This window comes from Trifolium pratense, linkage group LG1, assembly GCF_020283565.1.
Source record: "Trifolium pratense cultivar HEN17-A07 linkage group LG1, ARS_RC_1.1, whole genome shotgun sequence".
NCBI lineage: Eukaryota > Viridiplantae > Streptophyta > Magnoliopsida > Fabales > Fabaceae > Trifolium > Trifolium pratense.
In genome coordinates, this window is record NC_060059.1 from 44,579,045 (window position 1) to 44,596,071 (window position 17,027).

General features: G+C 36.3%; 1 protein-coding gene and 1 long non-coding RNA gene across 10 annotated transcripts; both read left to right on the plus strand.

Annotated features, from left to right (window-relative positions):
• Positions 1–765: 765 nt before the first annotated feature.
• LOC123917846 (thylakoid membrane protein TERC, chloroplastic) lies at positions 766–6,444 on the plus strand. The gene is made up of 14 exons (XM_045969721.1): positions 766–1,003; positions 1,093–1,173; positions 1,300–1,397; positions 1,480–1,556; positions 2,090–2,177; positions 2,313–2,393; positions 2,511–2,567; positions 3,471–3,552; positions 4,051–4,100; positions 4,293–4,349; positions 4,432–4,510; positions 4,842–4,900; positions 5,900–5,957; positions 6,042–6,444. The coding sequence occupies exons 1-14, from the start codon at positions 880–882 to the stop codon at positions 6,131–6,133; spliced, it is 1,083 nt and encodes a 360-aa protein (XP_045825677.1). The 5' UTR covers positions 766–879; the 3' UTR covers positions 6,134–6,444.
• Positions 6,445–8,042: 1,598 nt separating this feature from the next.
• On the plus strand, positions 8,043–11,668 carry LOC123917854. 9 transcript variants are annotated; one of them, XR_006812572.1, is made up of 6 exons: positions 8,066–8,276; positions 8,429–8,805; positions 8,987–9,073; positions 9,180–10,627; positions 10,974–11,055; positions 11,324–11,668. It is a non-coding gene; the product is annotated as an uncharacterized LOC123917854 (long non-coding RNA). The 9 variants fall into 9 exon arrangements; XR_006812566.1 differs by having other exon boundaries at positions 8,067–8,276; positions 8,987–9,655; positions 9,787–10,627; XR_006812570.1 differs by having other exon boundaries at positions 8,068–8,280; positions 8,987–10,104; positions 10,505–10,627.
• The last annotated feature ends 5,359 nt before the right edge of the window (positions 11,669–17,027 follow it).

Below are 17,027 nucleotides of genomic sequence, written 5' to 3' on the forward strand. Positions count from 1 at the left end.
ATAGGTCTTTAAAATTATGAATATTTTGATATAGTTCTTTGATAGTACCTGCAAAAAAAGTGCATTTTCGTTTTTATGGTTTTATTGAAATTGAGTAAAAAAAATAGTTTTATTTAAAATTGGATCGATATAATTCTTTTTACTTTTTATTTTCTTTTTATCACCTCCAAAAATTATTGCATCATGTTGTTAGATGATGCGACTGGCACCCACTGTTCTCTTTGTTTTCCTTACTCATATATAATTTTTTTTTGTTGGTACATATTATATTTATTAACAAATCAAAATTGACATTTGCGTACAACTTAAACTTTGATTTGTTAATAAATATAATATGTTTATTTTCCTAATTTGTGAATGTGCAAAATAAATACTGAGTTTTAAGGAAACCTATTAACAAAGAGAATTAAAAAAAAAAACTTAAATATGAGTTTTAAGGAGTTTTAAATGTGATAAGAAGATCAAAAACTACCAAAATTGTGAACATAAAACTCAAGAAGTTGTAAACAAACGACACATAAGCAACTCATGCTTGAGAAGATGTCATGTAGGATGAAAACAAAGTTGGCTAAGCAAGAGAATGCCACATAGGAAAGTTTCCATGAGAAAAAACTCCTAAACATATAAATAATAGATTAGTATCCTTAACTAGTGTCCGGGGCACTAGTTAGCATTTTCCTTTAAATAATACGCAATTTTTTCAAATAATATTTTCCAAAATGTCATTTTGGGAAAACAAATTATCCTTTTAACTCCAGCAAGTAGAGTCCACACCACAGAGTCTTAAACAAACAAACAAACTTATCTTCTAATTCCATTCAATTCAACTCAAGAAGGGCAAAATAAGAGGATCGTTCCCATTTTCTCAACTCAAGAATTATGGGTTTGGCTTCTGTGGTTTACAATGGCGTCCAAATTCCATTCAACTTCAAGGTTTCATCTTTCAAAACCTCTACACTCCTCCATTTCCTTCACCATCCTATCTCTTCTTTTTCCTCACGAGGTATATATTCTCCATCTCTCAATTCACCTTCCTGGTAATTACTTCTTTACCCCTTACCACATTATTTTTATTTGTGTTTGTGGTGGTAGTGTATCATTTTCATCATCCTCTCCGTCTTCCCCTTCCATACTCCAACCGAATTCCTCAGGTTCATCCATTTCCTGCTTCAGGTGATTCTATTCATTTGTTTATTTTTTTTTAATGCTTAGTGTTTTTTTGTCAATGAATATAAAAACATATTTAACCTGTAATTTAGTTTACTATTTCTTAATTTTTTTTTTTGAGTGGTTGTGTAGAAGTGAAGAGAATTAATGCTCAACGAAATGATGACATTGAGGAGACATCTTCTACTGAGGAATCACAGAGCTCTGCTGTTAGAACTGTAGCCTTATGGGTTTGTTTTTTTACTGCTTCTCTTTTGCATTTATTTGGTTCCTCCGATATGGATCAATCTAGTTATTTATTGTTTCTTGTAGGTTTGCGCTGCAGTGGCATTTGGTGTTGGTTTGGGTTTTACAGAAGGTTATGAAAAGGCATCTGAATTCTTTGCTGGGTATGCAACATTTTTATATTTTCCTAGAATGAATGAGTGACCTCTCAGGAACTTACTTCTCTTTTTGTACTTCGGGTGTTGTTTGATACATGTGGTCGATCCTACCTAGTAGATACTAGATAAAAGGCTTTGTTGTTGTCCTATGCAGAAGAATATTTTAATTTTGTTATCCAATTTTACACTACTGGAATACAAGAACCGATGTTTTGGATGATTCCACTGTTAATATTTTTTGCAAAGTTTCTTTATGATTTTTAATTAATTCAAGTATTTCAGATTTCTTAATATCACTTTTGATAGGCTGCACTTCATCTCTTTTTATTTTTCTTCTCCTCTGGATCTATGGCCTTAGACTAGTATATCACAGAGATTGATCAAATGCCAAGAGTTTGAAGTTATAGCATATGGATGTTTATTTTGGAATTCATGACTAGTAACTTCAGAGCTTTGGATGTTTTGAAGTTTTTTAGATGTTTACATCTTTTTTACTTTTGCAAACTTTGTACTCTTATGACCTTTGTGCACGTTTTTAGATACATATTGGAGCAAAGTCTCTCTGTGGATAATCTCTTTGTCTTTGTTCTAATATTCAAATACTTCAAAGTGCCAGTTTTGTATCAGGTGATGTATAAACCTTGTCATGGGTAAACTTTGAGCAATTTAAACTTTACATTTAAACAAGTTGGTACTGCATAATCAAATAGCTCTAATGCAAATAATTGATCAATTTGTGCCCACTTCTTATTAAACCTACAGAATCGTGTACTTTCCTATGGTATTGTTGGTGCAGTTGTTTTTCGCCTGGCAATAATACTTCTTGGAACAGCCACCATTCAGGTGTGTTTTCAAGATGGATAAATTTCTGTTCATGTTTTTTTTTTTCTTTTCCTTTTGCGGTAAAAGATGTATACTTTTTATTGACTGTCCTATCTTGTTTAATACTATGATGTTTAGAGGTTTGAAGCAGTCAACCTTCTATTGGCCGCGATATTACTCTTCTCATCGTTTAAGGTAACAATTCTCATTATCCAATATTTAAGTACTTCATACTTGCTTGGTATAATACTTTCTATATTCATATTTGTCAAGGAAACAATGTGATAGGACCTAATAGTAATATGATAAGGTGTTTAAGTGATTAGTAGGGTATCTAAATAATAAGAATATTCTATTAGTAATTTATAATAAAGATATTCTTTAATAATATCTCCTTAGTTATAGGAATGTTTTATTAGTAGGATATAATATATTATCTGATTTTATCTCTTTAGTAGTATGTTTAAAATGTACCTGCTTAGTGAAGATATTATCTATTTTATTTTCTTAGTAGTGTTTAAGAATAAGTTCTAGGGTTTTAGAGGCAATGATGGGAATAGTTATTTGTTAGGGCCAAAGTAGGATTCCTCTGGGAGTTGTGTCTGAGATTTGCTCAGGGAGTAGTTAGCGCATTATTATTATTACCAATAAAATATTACTCAGTACTAATTATTCATTGTTATCATTTATTTTGATTATTGTTCCTTATTTGTTTTGGGTTTCCCATTACAATGATCCCAAAAGCTTAAGATATTAGAACATGGATGCATTTATATACATAATATCCCCTTCATGCTATTTAGGGTTTGAAGCATGATAACAAATATTGCCATTTTTATCTTGTTCCGAAGTTTGCTTAAATTATGAAGGAATGAGAGTCACGAGGATCAAGTTCTGGGCTCTGGCTACCTGGTGAAAGGGACTTTTATATGATATCAAGGACCAATCATCATAAACTTTAAACTTTTATGTTGAAGCACTCGAGTCAAATGATTTTATCTCTTTAACAGTATCCTATGAACATCCAACTTCTTGTTGTGGTATTCACAATTCTATGGACTGGTTTTAATCAAAGCTTGTTTCTTGTTTTATGAATAGCTATTTGCTAGTGAAGAAGAAGAGTCAGACTTATCTGATAACTTTTTGGTGAAGACATGCCAGAAACTAATCCCTGTAACAAGTAATGTTCTTTAATCATGTTTATTTCTTTATCTTTTCATTGTTGGAGATTTTCTTTTGATTCCTTTGATATTTTGAAATTGAAATTGGATTATTCATTTTTGAAACAAAATTGTAGAACTGGATCAGAGTATTGAAGAAAATAATGAAATTTTTAATGAAAATTTGCTCAATTCAGTGGTAGTGCCCATGGGGTATGCAACCAATGAAGGGGATTGCTGGATCGAAGTACATAGATATAAGCTGGAGTATTGTTAATTTGTAATATTGGGTTGATCCATTGCTCCTTTTTGGAATGCTGGATTAGAATAAATAGATATACACATGCATACCTACATACATGGATACATGTATGCTACCAAGGAGAACGAAGAACAGGGGAAAATGTAGTGTTGGCTTATCAGTCTACTGGACATGTGGTCGTTTGCTTTGAGTTTATATATCATTCTGCTGAGTAATATTGTCATCCAAATCTTTACTCTGAAATTTTTTGTTGCAGCATATTATGATGGAAACAAGTTCATAACTAATCAGGATGGAATATGGATGGTAAGATATCTCGCAAACTGAAAATAATTACTTATTCGCTTGATTTAAACAACTGTTATCTTTTCCCACAAATGCGTTGAAGTTTTGTTCGATATGCATTTGGTTCTTTCTTGTCAATAAGTCAAAAGATTTTCTCATTCAATTAAATTAATTTCAACTTGATTTCTAACAGGGATCAAACATTTTGGGCAGGCCACACCTTTGCTTCTTACAGTAGCAGTTATTGAACTCAGTGACATTGCATTCGCAGTAAGAATTTCGATTCCCCGATCCTTCTATTCAATATGGAATTTTGTGGTACAAATCTTGAAACAATTTTCTTGTCTAATAGGTGGACTCAATACCTGCAGTTTTTGGAGTAACACGGGATCCATTTATAGTGTTTTCTTCTAATCTTTTTGCCATTTTGGGTAAGTTCTCTTGCTTCTCTTGCTAGTACATTTGAATTTAATTCTAGAATTTGAATTGTGTTCCTTAAAGTTTGATACCTGGAAAGATTGCAAATGAAATTTCAGTTTTAGTTCATCCATTTGCTTGTTGAACATGTGCTAATAAAGAATCGTATAACAAATGTTTCTGCAAAGAAGTGGTTCTTTTGTAATTTTTATCCATCTGATCTCCGTTAAGTCATTAACATGCGGAGCTGGAGGGACAGGATGAATTCATTCTTTGTTACTATCTTGAAGATTTATTTACATTTCAAAAAGCAATAAATAAACAACTGTTATTTGTTAAATGTAGGTTTGAGGTCACTTTACGTGATAATTTCAGAGGGTATGTCAGAATTGAAGTACTTACAGGTAACTATTGACTTGGTCTGTTAAAATATACCATGATTGGTGCATGCTTTTCAGCTGTATATGCATCTATTATTTAAAATAACCGGGTGTATTACATTCAGGACTTGTGAAGTCTTGAACTATGTTTCTGTTGTCACTTTATAATTGCTGTTTTCGTTTGGCTTCCTGCTTATATAGAAATCTGCGACCTCATCCAAAATAGTGGTAGAAAATTAACTAATGTAGTATTGGCCTGGAGCAGAATTATTGCAGAAATGTATACATCTTTTTGTGGACTGGCTGAGAAATAGAAGTTTTAGAAAGACACGTGACTTATGTTCCTCTGTAAAAGTAGAATCTCATTGCATTGGCTTCTATTTGATAAATAATCCTTAAAGGAAGATACACTAGCATCGTTTCAGCAAAAAGGGAAACACTTAGTGATGTAGGAATAGTATAGGGTACTGCCCCAATTTGATGAGTAGGGATCCTCTCCATTTCGCAAAATAATGTAGGGCTCTATTACTACAGTTTTAGGTAAAGAAAAACACGTTTCATGAACTTGCAACATAATTGGATTTTTATACTCTCAAAGATATAGTAACAGAGCCTTATATTTCTTTTGACAAATAGAAGAAATGGTTTCACATAACTGATCATTACTCGCATTTGACTTGCGTCAATGACAATTTCAAATTTGAGGATGATATATGTTCAATAACTCATGGTCAAAGGTTTTGGTTCTATATGGAATAAATCTTTGTGATTGGTTTTTAATGTCTATGTAATTTATACTGAATTTTATCATACGGACGCCTTAATAATTTTGTTTGATTTAACGATAGATGAAAACATGTAGCAACCCTCTGTTTTCTTTTCATCTGTAGCCTATCTATATGAATATAATTGCTTATATGGTAGTCACATCTCTTCTAAGTTCTAAATACAATTTATTTGCATAAGTTGCTACTGAGAAGTTCATTTTGTACTTATTGGTATCCATATTTTGTTCTTGTTTAGCCGTCCATTGCTGTTGTTCTGGGATTCATTGGGATTAAGATGATCTTGGACTATTTTGGTGCGTATGCATTTCTCGTTCAATTACCAATTTTAATATGATCCACTCTACTTGAATTTTTCACATATATTCTCATTTGTACAGGAATCCATGTCTCCACAGAGGCATCTCTTGGTTTTGTAGCCTCTAGTCTTACCATTGGAGTGATATTAAGTCTGGCTAACAAATCTGACTAGCTTATAGACCAACTCAAAATGAGTTGAGCTCTGCATGATTGCTTCTATTTTACCAAGCAATCCAATTCTACCCTCACCACCAATAAAAAAAAAACCATTTATTTTTCTTTTATTATCTTGTAAACTATGCCAGCAAGATTTACTTTATATGTTAATGACATTAGCCAATTGCCAACTGAGGAACCCTTTGTTGCCTGTGCTACGGCAATAGTTGATGTTCAAAGTTAAAAGCATAATTGCAAATTGTCAATCAAATCATTTTATTTTTGCTTAAATGCAATTTTGGTCCACCTATTTACAATTTTTGAAAATTTTGATCTCTATTTTAAAAATCAGTTTTCTGATCCCCCTATTTAAATCTTTTCTGATTTTTTATCCCGCATCCCATTTTATGTTGAATTTCGATGACATGTCAAAGAAACTAGACATATGCCATGTGGATAAATTAAATACATGTGGCATTATTATATATTTGCATTATTATATATTTGAACCTTTTTTTTACAGTATTATATATTTGAACTTAAATCATTGTTTTACTTCTTTTTTTTTGACAGTTATTAAAAAATAGGCTTTTAATTAAAAAATACACTACAAGAAAAATAGGTTTTGAGGCTGCCAAATGCCTAGGCAAATGCACAAAAGTGGCCGCAATGACAAATTTGCGTCCGCCGAAAACCCAATCAATAGATTTGCAATAGACATTTTTCGCCGCAAAAGACACATTTTTAAAAAATAATATAAAAAATAGGCAAGTTCTATCATGCACAAGTACATCATATGGTGCATGGTGCACAAGTCATCGATTTCATTATAACGAATACAAATTTTACAAAATTCATCGTTGGATTGAAAATTTATATCATATAGATCATTCATATTTTTATTTTTTTTTTGAAAAAATTGAAAATTATTTTATATGTTATTGAGACCCGTCAAAATTAACGGTTTATGAATTTACTATGAAATAGCGGGCCAGACAGGCGCATTCCGCGCCTACCTGTGTCTAACTTATGTTCAAAAAATAAGTCATGTCTTATGTTATAGTGAATTTGTTAATAAAATATTTTTGTTGCTAAAAAAAAAAAGGGTATTATTGGTATTTTGAAAAGTCGACACCAAAAATATTTGTAACATCTTTATATGTAGTATAGATGTAGTATTAAGTTGATAACCATTTATGACAACCCATTTGCCACTTATTCACATTTTTATGATTTGAATTTTTTTAAAAAAAAATAACTAATTAGTTAATGAAAGTTGTGAAACAAAGTCAATGATAAAATAGGTATATTGAAAAATCCATCTCAAACTCATCTATCCTTTTTATATATTAGGCTTAATTAATAAAATGGTCCCTTAAAGACATTTTTGGTTTCAGATTGGTCCCTTAAAGAAAAAAAGGTTCAAATAGGTCCCTTAAAGTAAAAAAAGTCCGAATAGGTCCCTTAAAGACATCTCCGTTAATCAGTTTGGTCCCTAAAAAGAGGTCTAAATAGGACCAATTCAACTGATTAACGGATATGTCTTTAAGGGACCTATTCAGACCTTTTTTTCTTTAAGGGATCTATTTAGACCTTTTTTTCTTTAAGGGACCAATATGAAACCAAAAATATCTTTAAGGGACCATTTTATTAATTAAGCCTATATATTATTAATATTATTATTATAGTAATAATAATAAAACATGTGGCTTTGCCATATTTAACCAGATTGACTAAATATGATGCAAGCATGGGCATAAATGACTTTTCCATAATATCTTATTTTAATAGATTTATATATGATTATTTGTATCAAAAAAATAATTAAAAAATACCGTTAGATCAAATGGATGGTTATGATCTCTTAAAAAAAAAGGAGAACACCTATATATATCTACATTCAATTTTACCCTCAATATTATTCCTAATTTCGTATAACATGTTTCGTATGAGTTTCTTTTTCATCAATCTGCAGATTCACAACAAAAACAAGTCTTGATCAACATCTACAATCATAGCCATCTCCTTTAACAAAACCCTAATTTCAACACTCTGGCCATCTTCATCATCTTCCACCAATTCCCAAAACTTGTTAAACCCTAAATCCCAAATTGAACCCAAAAATTAAAGGATTGTTATCATTGTAAGGTTTGAAGGAGGTAGGTATTTTCCCTTTTCTTATAGCCATTTCCCCCATTTATTTTTCTGTTGTCATGCCTTTTACATTTTGGATTTTTCTTACTTCATGTATGAATATGATGCTTTAAATTCCTTGTCAGTTTATAATAATGGATTGTGTGAATATTTTCAGTGATGGTATACGCCTTCTTATGGGTTTGTTAGTACGGGCATAGATATGAAATTTGTTGATGATGAGGCATAGAATATGGGCGGTGTAGCTATGAGATGATGATGTGTTGGTTGGTTAGGTTTAATATGGGTGTAGCTATATGAAGTTTATACTATGTTTTATGGTTTATCTAGACTCTCAAGTTCTTCTGAGTAGTCAAGATGCAAGTAGCAATTATACTTTTCAAAGTTTAGAATTAGCTTCACTAGAGCAGATGCAAAGAGCTATAAGTAATATTGGGAATGGAAGTCAGAAAGGGATGAAGAAAGTTGAAAGACAGAACCAGATTGAGTATGTGAGTGGTTTGTATGATCCTTCATTTTTCTGGAATGATCAAGGTAATCCTTTATTTTTATATAGGTTCATACAGTATTTCTTAAGGTCATGCTCACTGACTATAATGGTATTCAGCCGGATTCAATCGAGAAAAAGTGAATACATGATTTTACTTTGGAGCAAGTTCTTGCTCATAAAGATAAGTGTAGCAAATTTACTAATTATTTGTGTCATTACTTGCAGCCTCCAAAATTTCAATTCTATGATTCAAAGACACCTTTCTTCACTTCCCCGAGATTCTTACCACCCACCAGAGTAGAAAAATGCAAGGTATTCCCCGAGATTCTTACCACCCACCAAAGTAGAAAAATGCAAGGTATTGAATCTTTTTCATCTTCTATTTGGTATACGCCTTCTTATGGATTTTGCTATCTAGGATACCATGATGATGGGTGCTGATTAGTGATTACTATCAAACTGAGACTGAAATTGCATCTCTGCTGGCAGAAGCAAATGTCCTAGTTGGTGTTGGATTAGTGCGACTTTGTTTCAATAGGAGCTAGCTGGGTGTCGATTGTTGAATTCATTAGTGAAGTTGTCTGTGTATTGTTGTGCTTCTGCTATGCTGGTTCTGTTTTGTGTTATAGAGGTCCAACTTCATGATTTATATTTTGTTAGAGTAGGTGGTTGCATTATGGTTGTATTGATTTAGTACAGGGGGTTGTACTAGTATTTTTGTTCCATTGTTGAAAGGGAGGAGTGTATTGTATCATACTGTTGTTTTGTGAACCAGCACTTTTTGAGCTTAGTTCACTTATTAATCTATTTTTTCTTATCCAAAAAAAAAATCATGAAGTTAATTTAGTAGGAGATTTGGGAGCATAATTCAGTACTTCTAACACTGTTTCAGAGGTAGTTTTTGGCTTCATTTCCTTTTTATAATATTTGTTAGGTTTGTATTTCAAATCTGAACCAGCTTGTTTGATACAAAAACTGGATTTCTTATAGTGAATTGGTTTTGAACTGATTTTGATTTGAACCAGTCTCAAATTTGGTTTTGCCACCGTAAACATCAAAATGAGACATTAATATCAGATCTGGAATTCTCTTATCATCCTCTTCCTACGTATCCGAATGAAATCAGGAATCGATTGCGATGCTTTAAATGCGACGGCGTCTGGTCACAGTAGCAAATGGGTCTCGGAGAAGAACCTTAGTGGTGAAAGTTTACCGGTGAAGTTGTGAAGGTCATATTTTTCTATTGTTTCTTTCTTTCTCTCCTCTTTTATGTTGTTTCTGATTATTTCGTTTCTTTTTCAAATTGCAATAACTGGAACCCAAATTAAAAGCTTCACTTTCAGGTATCAACATAAGAATATCATATTTTTTGTATTTTCTGTCTACAAAAATTATTCTGATACTTGGATCTGTCATGAATGTTGAAATTTATATTTGTGCATCCTTAGTTTTCATCTATCTATACGAACTGTTGAAATTTGTTAGAATATGATGAATGATTTGTCTCTGTTTGATATGATGTATTATTCTTATACTTGGATCTGTCATGAATCTTTGATATCTAAAGTTAGAAAGAGATATATTGAGTTACTTGTTAAGATAATCTAGAGTAGATGTATAATTTGTCAAATGTTGATATGATTTTAAATAACTGAAAAGTTATATGGGTGAAAAGAGAAAAGTGGAGATAAAATGTTAGAGATGCCATACTAATACTTTCAGCTCTTCCTGGTTCAAGAATAGATTCAAGTGATTTTTAGAAGATGCTAACAGAACTATGAGATATGCAAAGGCTACTTCAACAAAGCTTTGATTCAGACGAGGAAGAGAAACAAGTTTAAATGAGACACTTGCATTTTATCATAGGTAAATGTATTTTAGTGACATTATTTATTGATGTATGTTTTAGTGAAGAATGTTGCTTTGAATTGGATTTTCTTGTTGATCCCTTTGTTGCTGTTATATGGTGGTTTCTGGTCTTGGTTTTGAGCATGCTAGTAGTGTTGTTTCCAGTTGGCAAATATAAGTTATGCAGGCTAGTTTTGAGCATGCTAGTAGTGTTCTTGAGTATCTTTAAATACTTCAATTAATACATAATATATATTATGGCTTTGTTTAAATATCATGTCTTTAATTAAGTTTGATGTATGTATTAGGGAAGAATGATGCTTTGAGTTGGGTTATCTTATTGATCCCTTTGTTGCTGTTGTAGGGTGGTATTTGGTTTTTGTTTTGAGCATACTGGTGGTAGAAGTATTATACTTGTGACATTGCGTTGTTTCCAGTTAGCAAATGTAAGTTATGCCATTATCTTGGGTAGTTGAACTGTTAAGGCCCTTGTTCATGTTGCTAGGAAACAATTTGAATCAATTTGTGCTAATATTGTGTTCTCTTGTTGCATTCTAACCAAATGTCTAGGACTTTAACTGTGTTCTCTTGAAGAAATTTAACTTTAAGTTCATCAGTAGTTCAACCCACATTGGTTAAGTTAATTTTATTATCATTGTTTTCTTTTTGGACTAAGTTAGCATATACTAATGTCTGTTTTTGAAATGGTTTCAGAGTGATGTAATGTATAAACTTTGGTAGAATTAGAAGAATATGAATGAGTTGCTTCTTTACTTGATGAGGAGAGGAAACTGCTTAAAATTTGTAGAACCAGAAGAGTATGCAAGAGCTACTTCTAATTGATGAGAAGGACAAAGCCTATGTGTGAAGCTTTAATTGTACTCATTATTTTAACTTTGAAAAAATTTAGAGTGTTTCTATAGTATCACATGTCAATTGCAATTGTCATTACTTTTATAATGTTTCATATTTCATGTAGAACTCATGATTTAAGATTGAAATGTATGTGCATTGGTGTAATATTACATTTGAATGAAAGAGCTCATTAATTTGTATCAATTTTTGTAACCAAAAAAAAAAAAAAATTTGTATCTGGACTGGGCAATGGGCCTAAAGGCAAAATCAAATTAGCCCAATTAATATAAGAAAGGAAACAGGCCCAAAACAATTGAATTCCAAACGCCCATTTGGCGATACAAGGCCTAGGCGAGGTGGGTAATGACGGACGACGCCCATAAGACGGATTTGCATATGACAATAAAATATCTTCATCCTTCCCTGTCTTAGCGATTAACTTGGGAACGAAGAAACCAACTCCTTGAAACCGCCATGGCTTGAAGATCAAGGTTTTATTCCTACTTTCACGCTGCATCACCGGAAAAGGCGCTGAAGACCAGATTTGTAGGAACCCTAGCTTGGAGAAGAAGGCTTTAATGGTCTATAAATAGTTTGATACTTTCATCTGTAAAGGAGGATCGAATTCTGACTTATTAAACTCCCAGGGTTGTTGGGATTGAACTGAGTGTAATCACACCATTTGATCAATAATACAAACCCCCTCGTTTTTTACCAGAACATTTTGGCGCCCACCGTGGGGCTGCGGTAAAATCATTTGATCCCAGCCTATCACAGCAACTAGACGAAAAATCAAACATCTTCACATGGCTGGAGAACACGAAAACCACGACAACTCTAACGTTAACACCCTGCAAGCCGCCGTCGTAGAGATTCGGCGCTTACAAACTCAGATTGCGGCCATAGAAGCCGAAAGAACTAATGAGAAAGAGAAAGCGAAGTTGATTTTGGAAGAGGAGGAGGGAGAGGGCGTCATGGACGTACAACCCTTAGCACAGCACCTGTGGGATGCCCAAGTGGTGGAAACAATCAAGGTCCCTCACCTTCCTACTTTCGACGGAAAGACGGATCCAAGGGAGCACCTGATGGCAATTGGGACACAAACTGCCATAATCAATGCTCTGGAACATCTAAAGTGTAAATTACTAGCCGGCACCTTCAAGGATGTCGCCCTGCGTTGGTACATGAACCTTCCAAAAAACTCAATTGAAAGTTATGCTGACTTTCATAAAAAATTTATTCACCAGTTCGCTGGATCGAAACACGTGAAAGTCACATCAACCAGTCTTTTCTCTATCCGCCAAAACCCTGGCGAGTCATTGCGTAATTTCCTCGCCAGATTTAGCGAAGCTACCATCAAAGTCTCAAATCCAAATCAGGAGATGTTTGTGGCAGCCTTCCACAATGGGCTAAGAGCGGGACATTTCAATGAGTCCTTAGCCCAAAAGCCAGCCTCGTCGATGCAAGAGGTAAACAAGAGGGCGGAGTGTTATATTAAGGGCGAAGAAAGTAACGCCGAGAAAAGGCAAAGAGACGTTAAGGAGAAGGAATACGTGGGCCGTGCCATTAGAGCGCCCGAACACCCACGACCAAAATCGGGGGGCCACCAAGGAGACCCATGGCAGAGGCACCATGGGAAGCCCTACCGCCAACCGCCCAGAAGAGAATTCAGGAATCATCCCGCCAATGAAGACTTCACGCCATTAAACGCCTCAAAGGTTTACGTCTTAAATGAGATTCTGGCCACTGGTTTGGCAAACCTTCCCCCAAGGAGAACCAGTAACATCCCCATGGGGCTGGACGACAACGCCTGGTGCGCATATCACAGGTGTAGAGGTCACTCCACGGAGAAATGCTTCCGCTTAAGAGATTTAATCGAAGAACTAATCAAAAGCGGACACCTTCGCAAATTTATTGACGACGCCGCCCAAGGGCGAGTTGTCGTGCCAAAAGTTCCCCGGCAGGAGCCACGAGACCCTCCTGGGCCAAACAGAGAGCCTCCCAAGGGGAGGATCTCCGTAAATACAATAGCGGGGGGATTCTCAGGCGGGGGCGAATCAAGCTCAGCAAGGAAAAGGTATGTACGCCGAGCCATCTCGGAGATATACCTCGTAAGTCAACCCCAGCCATTAGACGTACCGGATTTGGCATTCACGGCAAAGGATGGTTTGGAGGTAGCACCCCACGACGATGATCCCTTAGTGATACAAGTCCAAATTTTGAACTGTGATGTGAAAAGAGTACTGATAGATTCGGGGAGTTCAGCGGACATTATGTACTGGGAAGCTTTCAAGGCCATGCAATTAGCAGAAGAGCAATTGCAACCATACTCCGGAACCCTGGTTGGGTTCTCTGGCGAACAAGTGGACGTAATGGGTTACGCCTCCCTTCTTACCACGTTTGGAGAAGGCATCAACGCCAAAACTATCAAAGTGCGATATCTGGTAGTTAAAACTCCTTTTACCTCCTATAATATTATTATAGGAAGACCCGCCTTTAACGCATTAGGGGCGGCCATGTCCACTTTATACCTAGCAATAAAATACCCCCTCGAGAATGGGGGAGTAGGAACAGTAAGGGGCGATCAGATTCTCGCCAAGAAGTGCTACGAGTCTAGCTTAAAGATACGACACCGAACTTCCAGCGCAAGCGGGAAATTCGAAAGAAGACAAGCCGCAACTCCAGGCGGCATAAACATGATAGAGAGCGCAGATATGGATCCAAGGGAGGAATTCCAAGATCGAAGGGTAAGCCCTATAGAAGACCTGGAGCAGGTTCAAATTGGCGATTACCCTCACCAGACAACTAGCTTGGGAACAGCGTTGCCCAGCGAGGAGAGGAGACGAATCATCAAAATCCTGAAGGATAACGCTGACCTATTCGCATGGAAACCTTCAGATATGCCAGGGATTGACGAAGGGGTGATAACACATAAACTCTCAATATCACCCAGCACAAAACCAGTTTCCCAAAGAAAAAGGAAGGTGGGAGAAGAAAGACGAGTCGCTATTGCAGAAGAAGTAGAGAAACTAAAGGAAGCAGGATTCATCGAAGAAATAAAATACCCCTCATGGTTGGCAAATGTCGTCATGGTGAAAAAGGCCAACGGGAAGTGGAGAATGTGCGTGGACTTCACAGACTTAAACAAGGCGTGTCCCAAAGATCCATATCCCCTACCTAACATAGACAGGTTAATTGATGGCGCCTCGGGGTGTAAGATGCTGAGTTTTATGGACGCCTACTCCGGATACAATCAAATAAAGATGAACCCCTCCGACGCCCGCCATACAGCCTTTATGTCGAATACCTGCAACTACTTTTACAACGTCATGCCTTTTGGACTGAAGAATGCGGGAGCAACATACCAAAGGTTGATGGACAGGGTTTTTGCTGAGCAAATAGGGAAGAATTTAGAGGTATATATCGACGACATGGTAGTAAAAACTTCCGAGGGAAGTCACCATGATGATGATCTGTTGGACATCATGGGATCAGTAAGAAAGTACAACATGAGACTAAACCCAGCAAAGTGTTCCTTTGGGGTACAAGCCGGAAAATTCTTAGGGTTTATGCTCACCAGCAGAGGAATAGAGGCTAACCCCGAAAAATGCCAAGCCATCATAGACATGAGGAGCCCTACATCCGTGAAAGAAGTACAGACCTTGACAGGCAGAATAGCCGCACTATCCAGATTCCTATCATGTGCGGGCGAAAAGGGTTTCCACTTCTTCGCATCTCTTAGGAAAAATGAGAGATTTTCCTGGACGCCAGAATGCGAAGAAGCCTTCAAACAACTAAAAGAGTTCCTGGCATCACCGCCCATCTTGACACGCCCATTACCAGGTAACACCCTTTACCTATATCTCGCAGTCTCGGATAGAGCTTTGAGTTCAGCTCTAGTTCAAGAAATAGAGGGCGAAGAAAAACCTATATATTTTGTAAGTAGAACCTTAAGGGGAGCAGAAACAAGGTATCAAAGAATAGAGAGATTATCTCTCGCGGTAGTTGTCACAGCAAGAAAGTTAAGGCAGTATTTTCAAAGCCACCAGATAGTTGTTAAAACAGATTACCCTATCAAGAACGTCCTCCGAAAGCCAGACTTGGCAGGAAGGATGGTGGCGTGGTCCGTGGAATTATCGGAATTTGACATCACCTTCTCACCTAGAGGGGCCATTAAGTCACAAAGACTAGCTGATTTTGTATTGGAGATGTCTACTCCGCCAACAACAGAGAAAACGGCGTTTTGGACACTCTCAGTTGACGGGGCCTCCAATGTGCGAGGAAGTGGAGCCGGAATAGTACTGGAAGGACCGGATGGCGTGATGATAGAACAATCACTACGTTTCGCCTTCAAAGCTAGCAACAACCAAGCGGAATACGAGGCTTTGATAGCAGGAATGAAGTTGGCAAGCGATATGGAGGTAAAAGAGCTAAAGGCCATGAGTGATTCCCAGCTGGTAACCAACCAAGTATCAGGGAAGTTTCAAACGAAAGAGCCGCAGTTAATCAAATACGTGGAGAAGGTGCAGAACCTAGCTAAGCATTTCGATTCGTTCGAATTAGTCTACGTTCCCCGCGAACAAAACATGAGAGCAGATCTATTGTCAAAGTTGGCGAGCACCAAAAAACCAGGAAGCCATAGAACCGTTATCCAAGAAACCATAAAAACTCCCAGCATCAACGGGGAAGAGGTAATGATGGTAATAGAAGAAGAAGACTGGAGATCGCCCATTATCCGGTACCTCCAAAAGGATGAGCTCCCGAAAGAAAGGGAAAAGGCTTTTAAATTAAGGAAAATGGCGGCATGGTATTCAATGGTAGGGGATAAGCTATATAAAAGAGGATTCGCGTCCCCCCTCCTTTTATGCGTCAATACTGAAGAAGCCAAGCGCATCATGAATGAAGTACACGAAGGATCATGTGGTAGTCATATCGGTTCAAGAGCATTAGCAGGAAAGATATTGAGAGCAGGATTTTATTGGCCAGATATACATGATGATACCGCCATGTATGTAAGAAACTGTGACAAATGCCAAAGACACGCCAACCTGCATCACGTTCCGGGGGAGCCACTAAAGTCAGTATTATCCCCTTGGCCCTTTTTCATGTGGGGTGTAGATATCGTTGGTCCATTTCCGGTTGGCTATAAACAAGCGCGATGGATCATCGTCGCCGTAGACTACTTTACAAAATGGATTGAAGCAGAGCCGGTATCCAGCATCTCGGCGGAACAGGTAAAAATCTTTTATTGGAAGAAAATCATCTGCAGATTTGGATTGCCCAAATACATCGTATCCGACAACGGTACACAGTTCGCCAGCGAAAAGGTCGTTGAATTCTGTCGAAGCAAAGGAATCAAAAACACCTTTATATCAGTGGAGCATCCACAAGCTAACGGACAAGCAGAGTCAGCAAACAAGGTGATACTAAGAGCTTTAAAAAGAAGGCTAGATAGTAAAGGCGAAGCTTGGGTAGCCCACATCTCACCCATCCTCTGGTCGTATCACACCACTCCCCAATCCTCGACAGGAGAAGCGCCATTTACAATGGTCTATGGTTCGGA

What these genes read in the sequence shown, in the direction of transcription:
- LOC123917846 (XM_045969721.1), top strand. Translation starts at nt 880, where the DNA reads ATGGGTTTGGCTTCTGTGGTTTACAATGGCGTCCAAATTCCATTCAAC. An exon ending in GCATCTGAATTCTTTGCTGG is followed by an intron (nt 1,557 to 2,089) that starts GTATGCAACATT and finishes GCACGTTTTTAG; the next exon opens with ATACATATTGGAGCAAAGTC. An exon ending in GAAACTAATCCCTGTAACAA is followed by an intron (nt 3,553 to 4,050) that starts GTAATGTTCTTT and finishes TTTTTGTTGCAG; the next exon opens with CATATTATGATGGAAACAAG.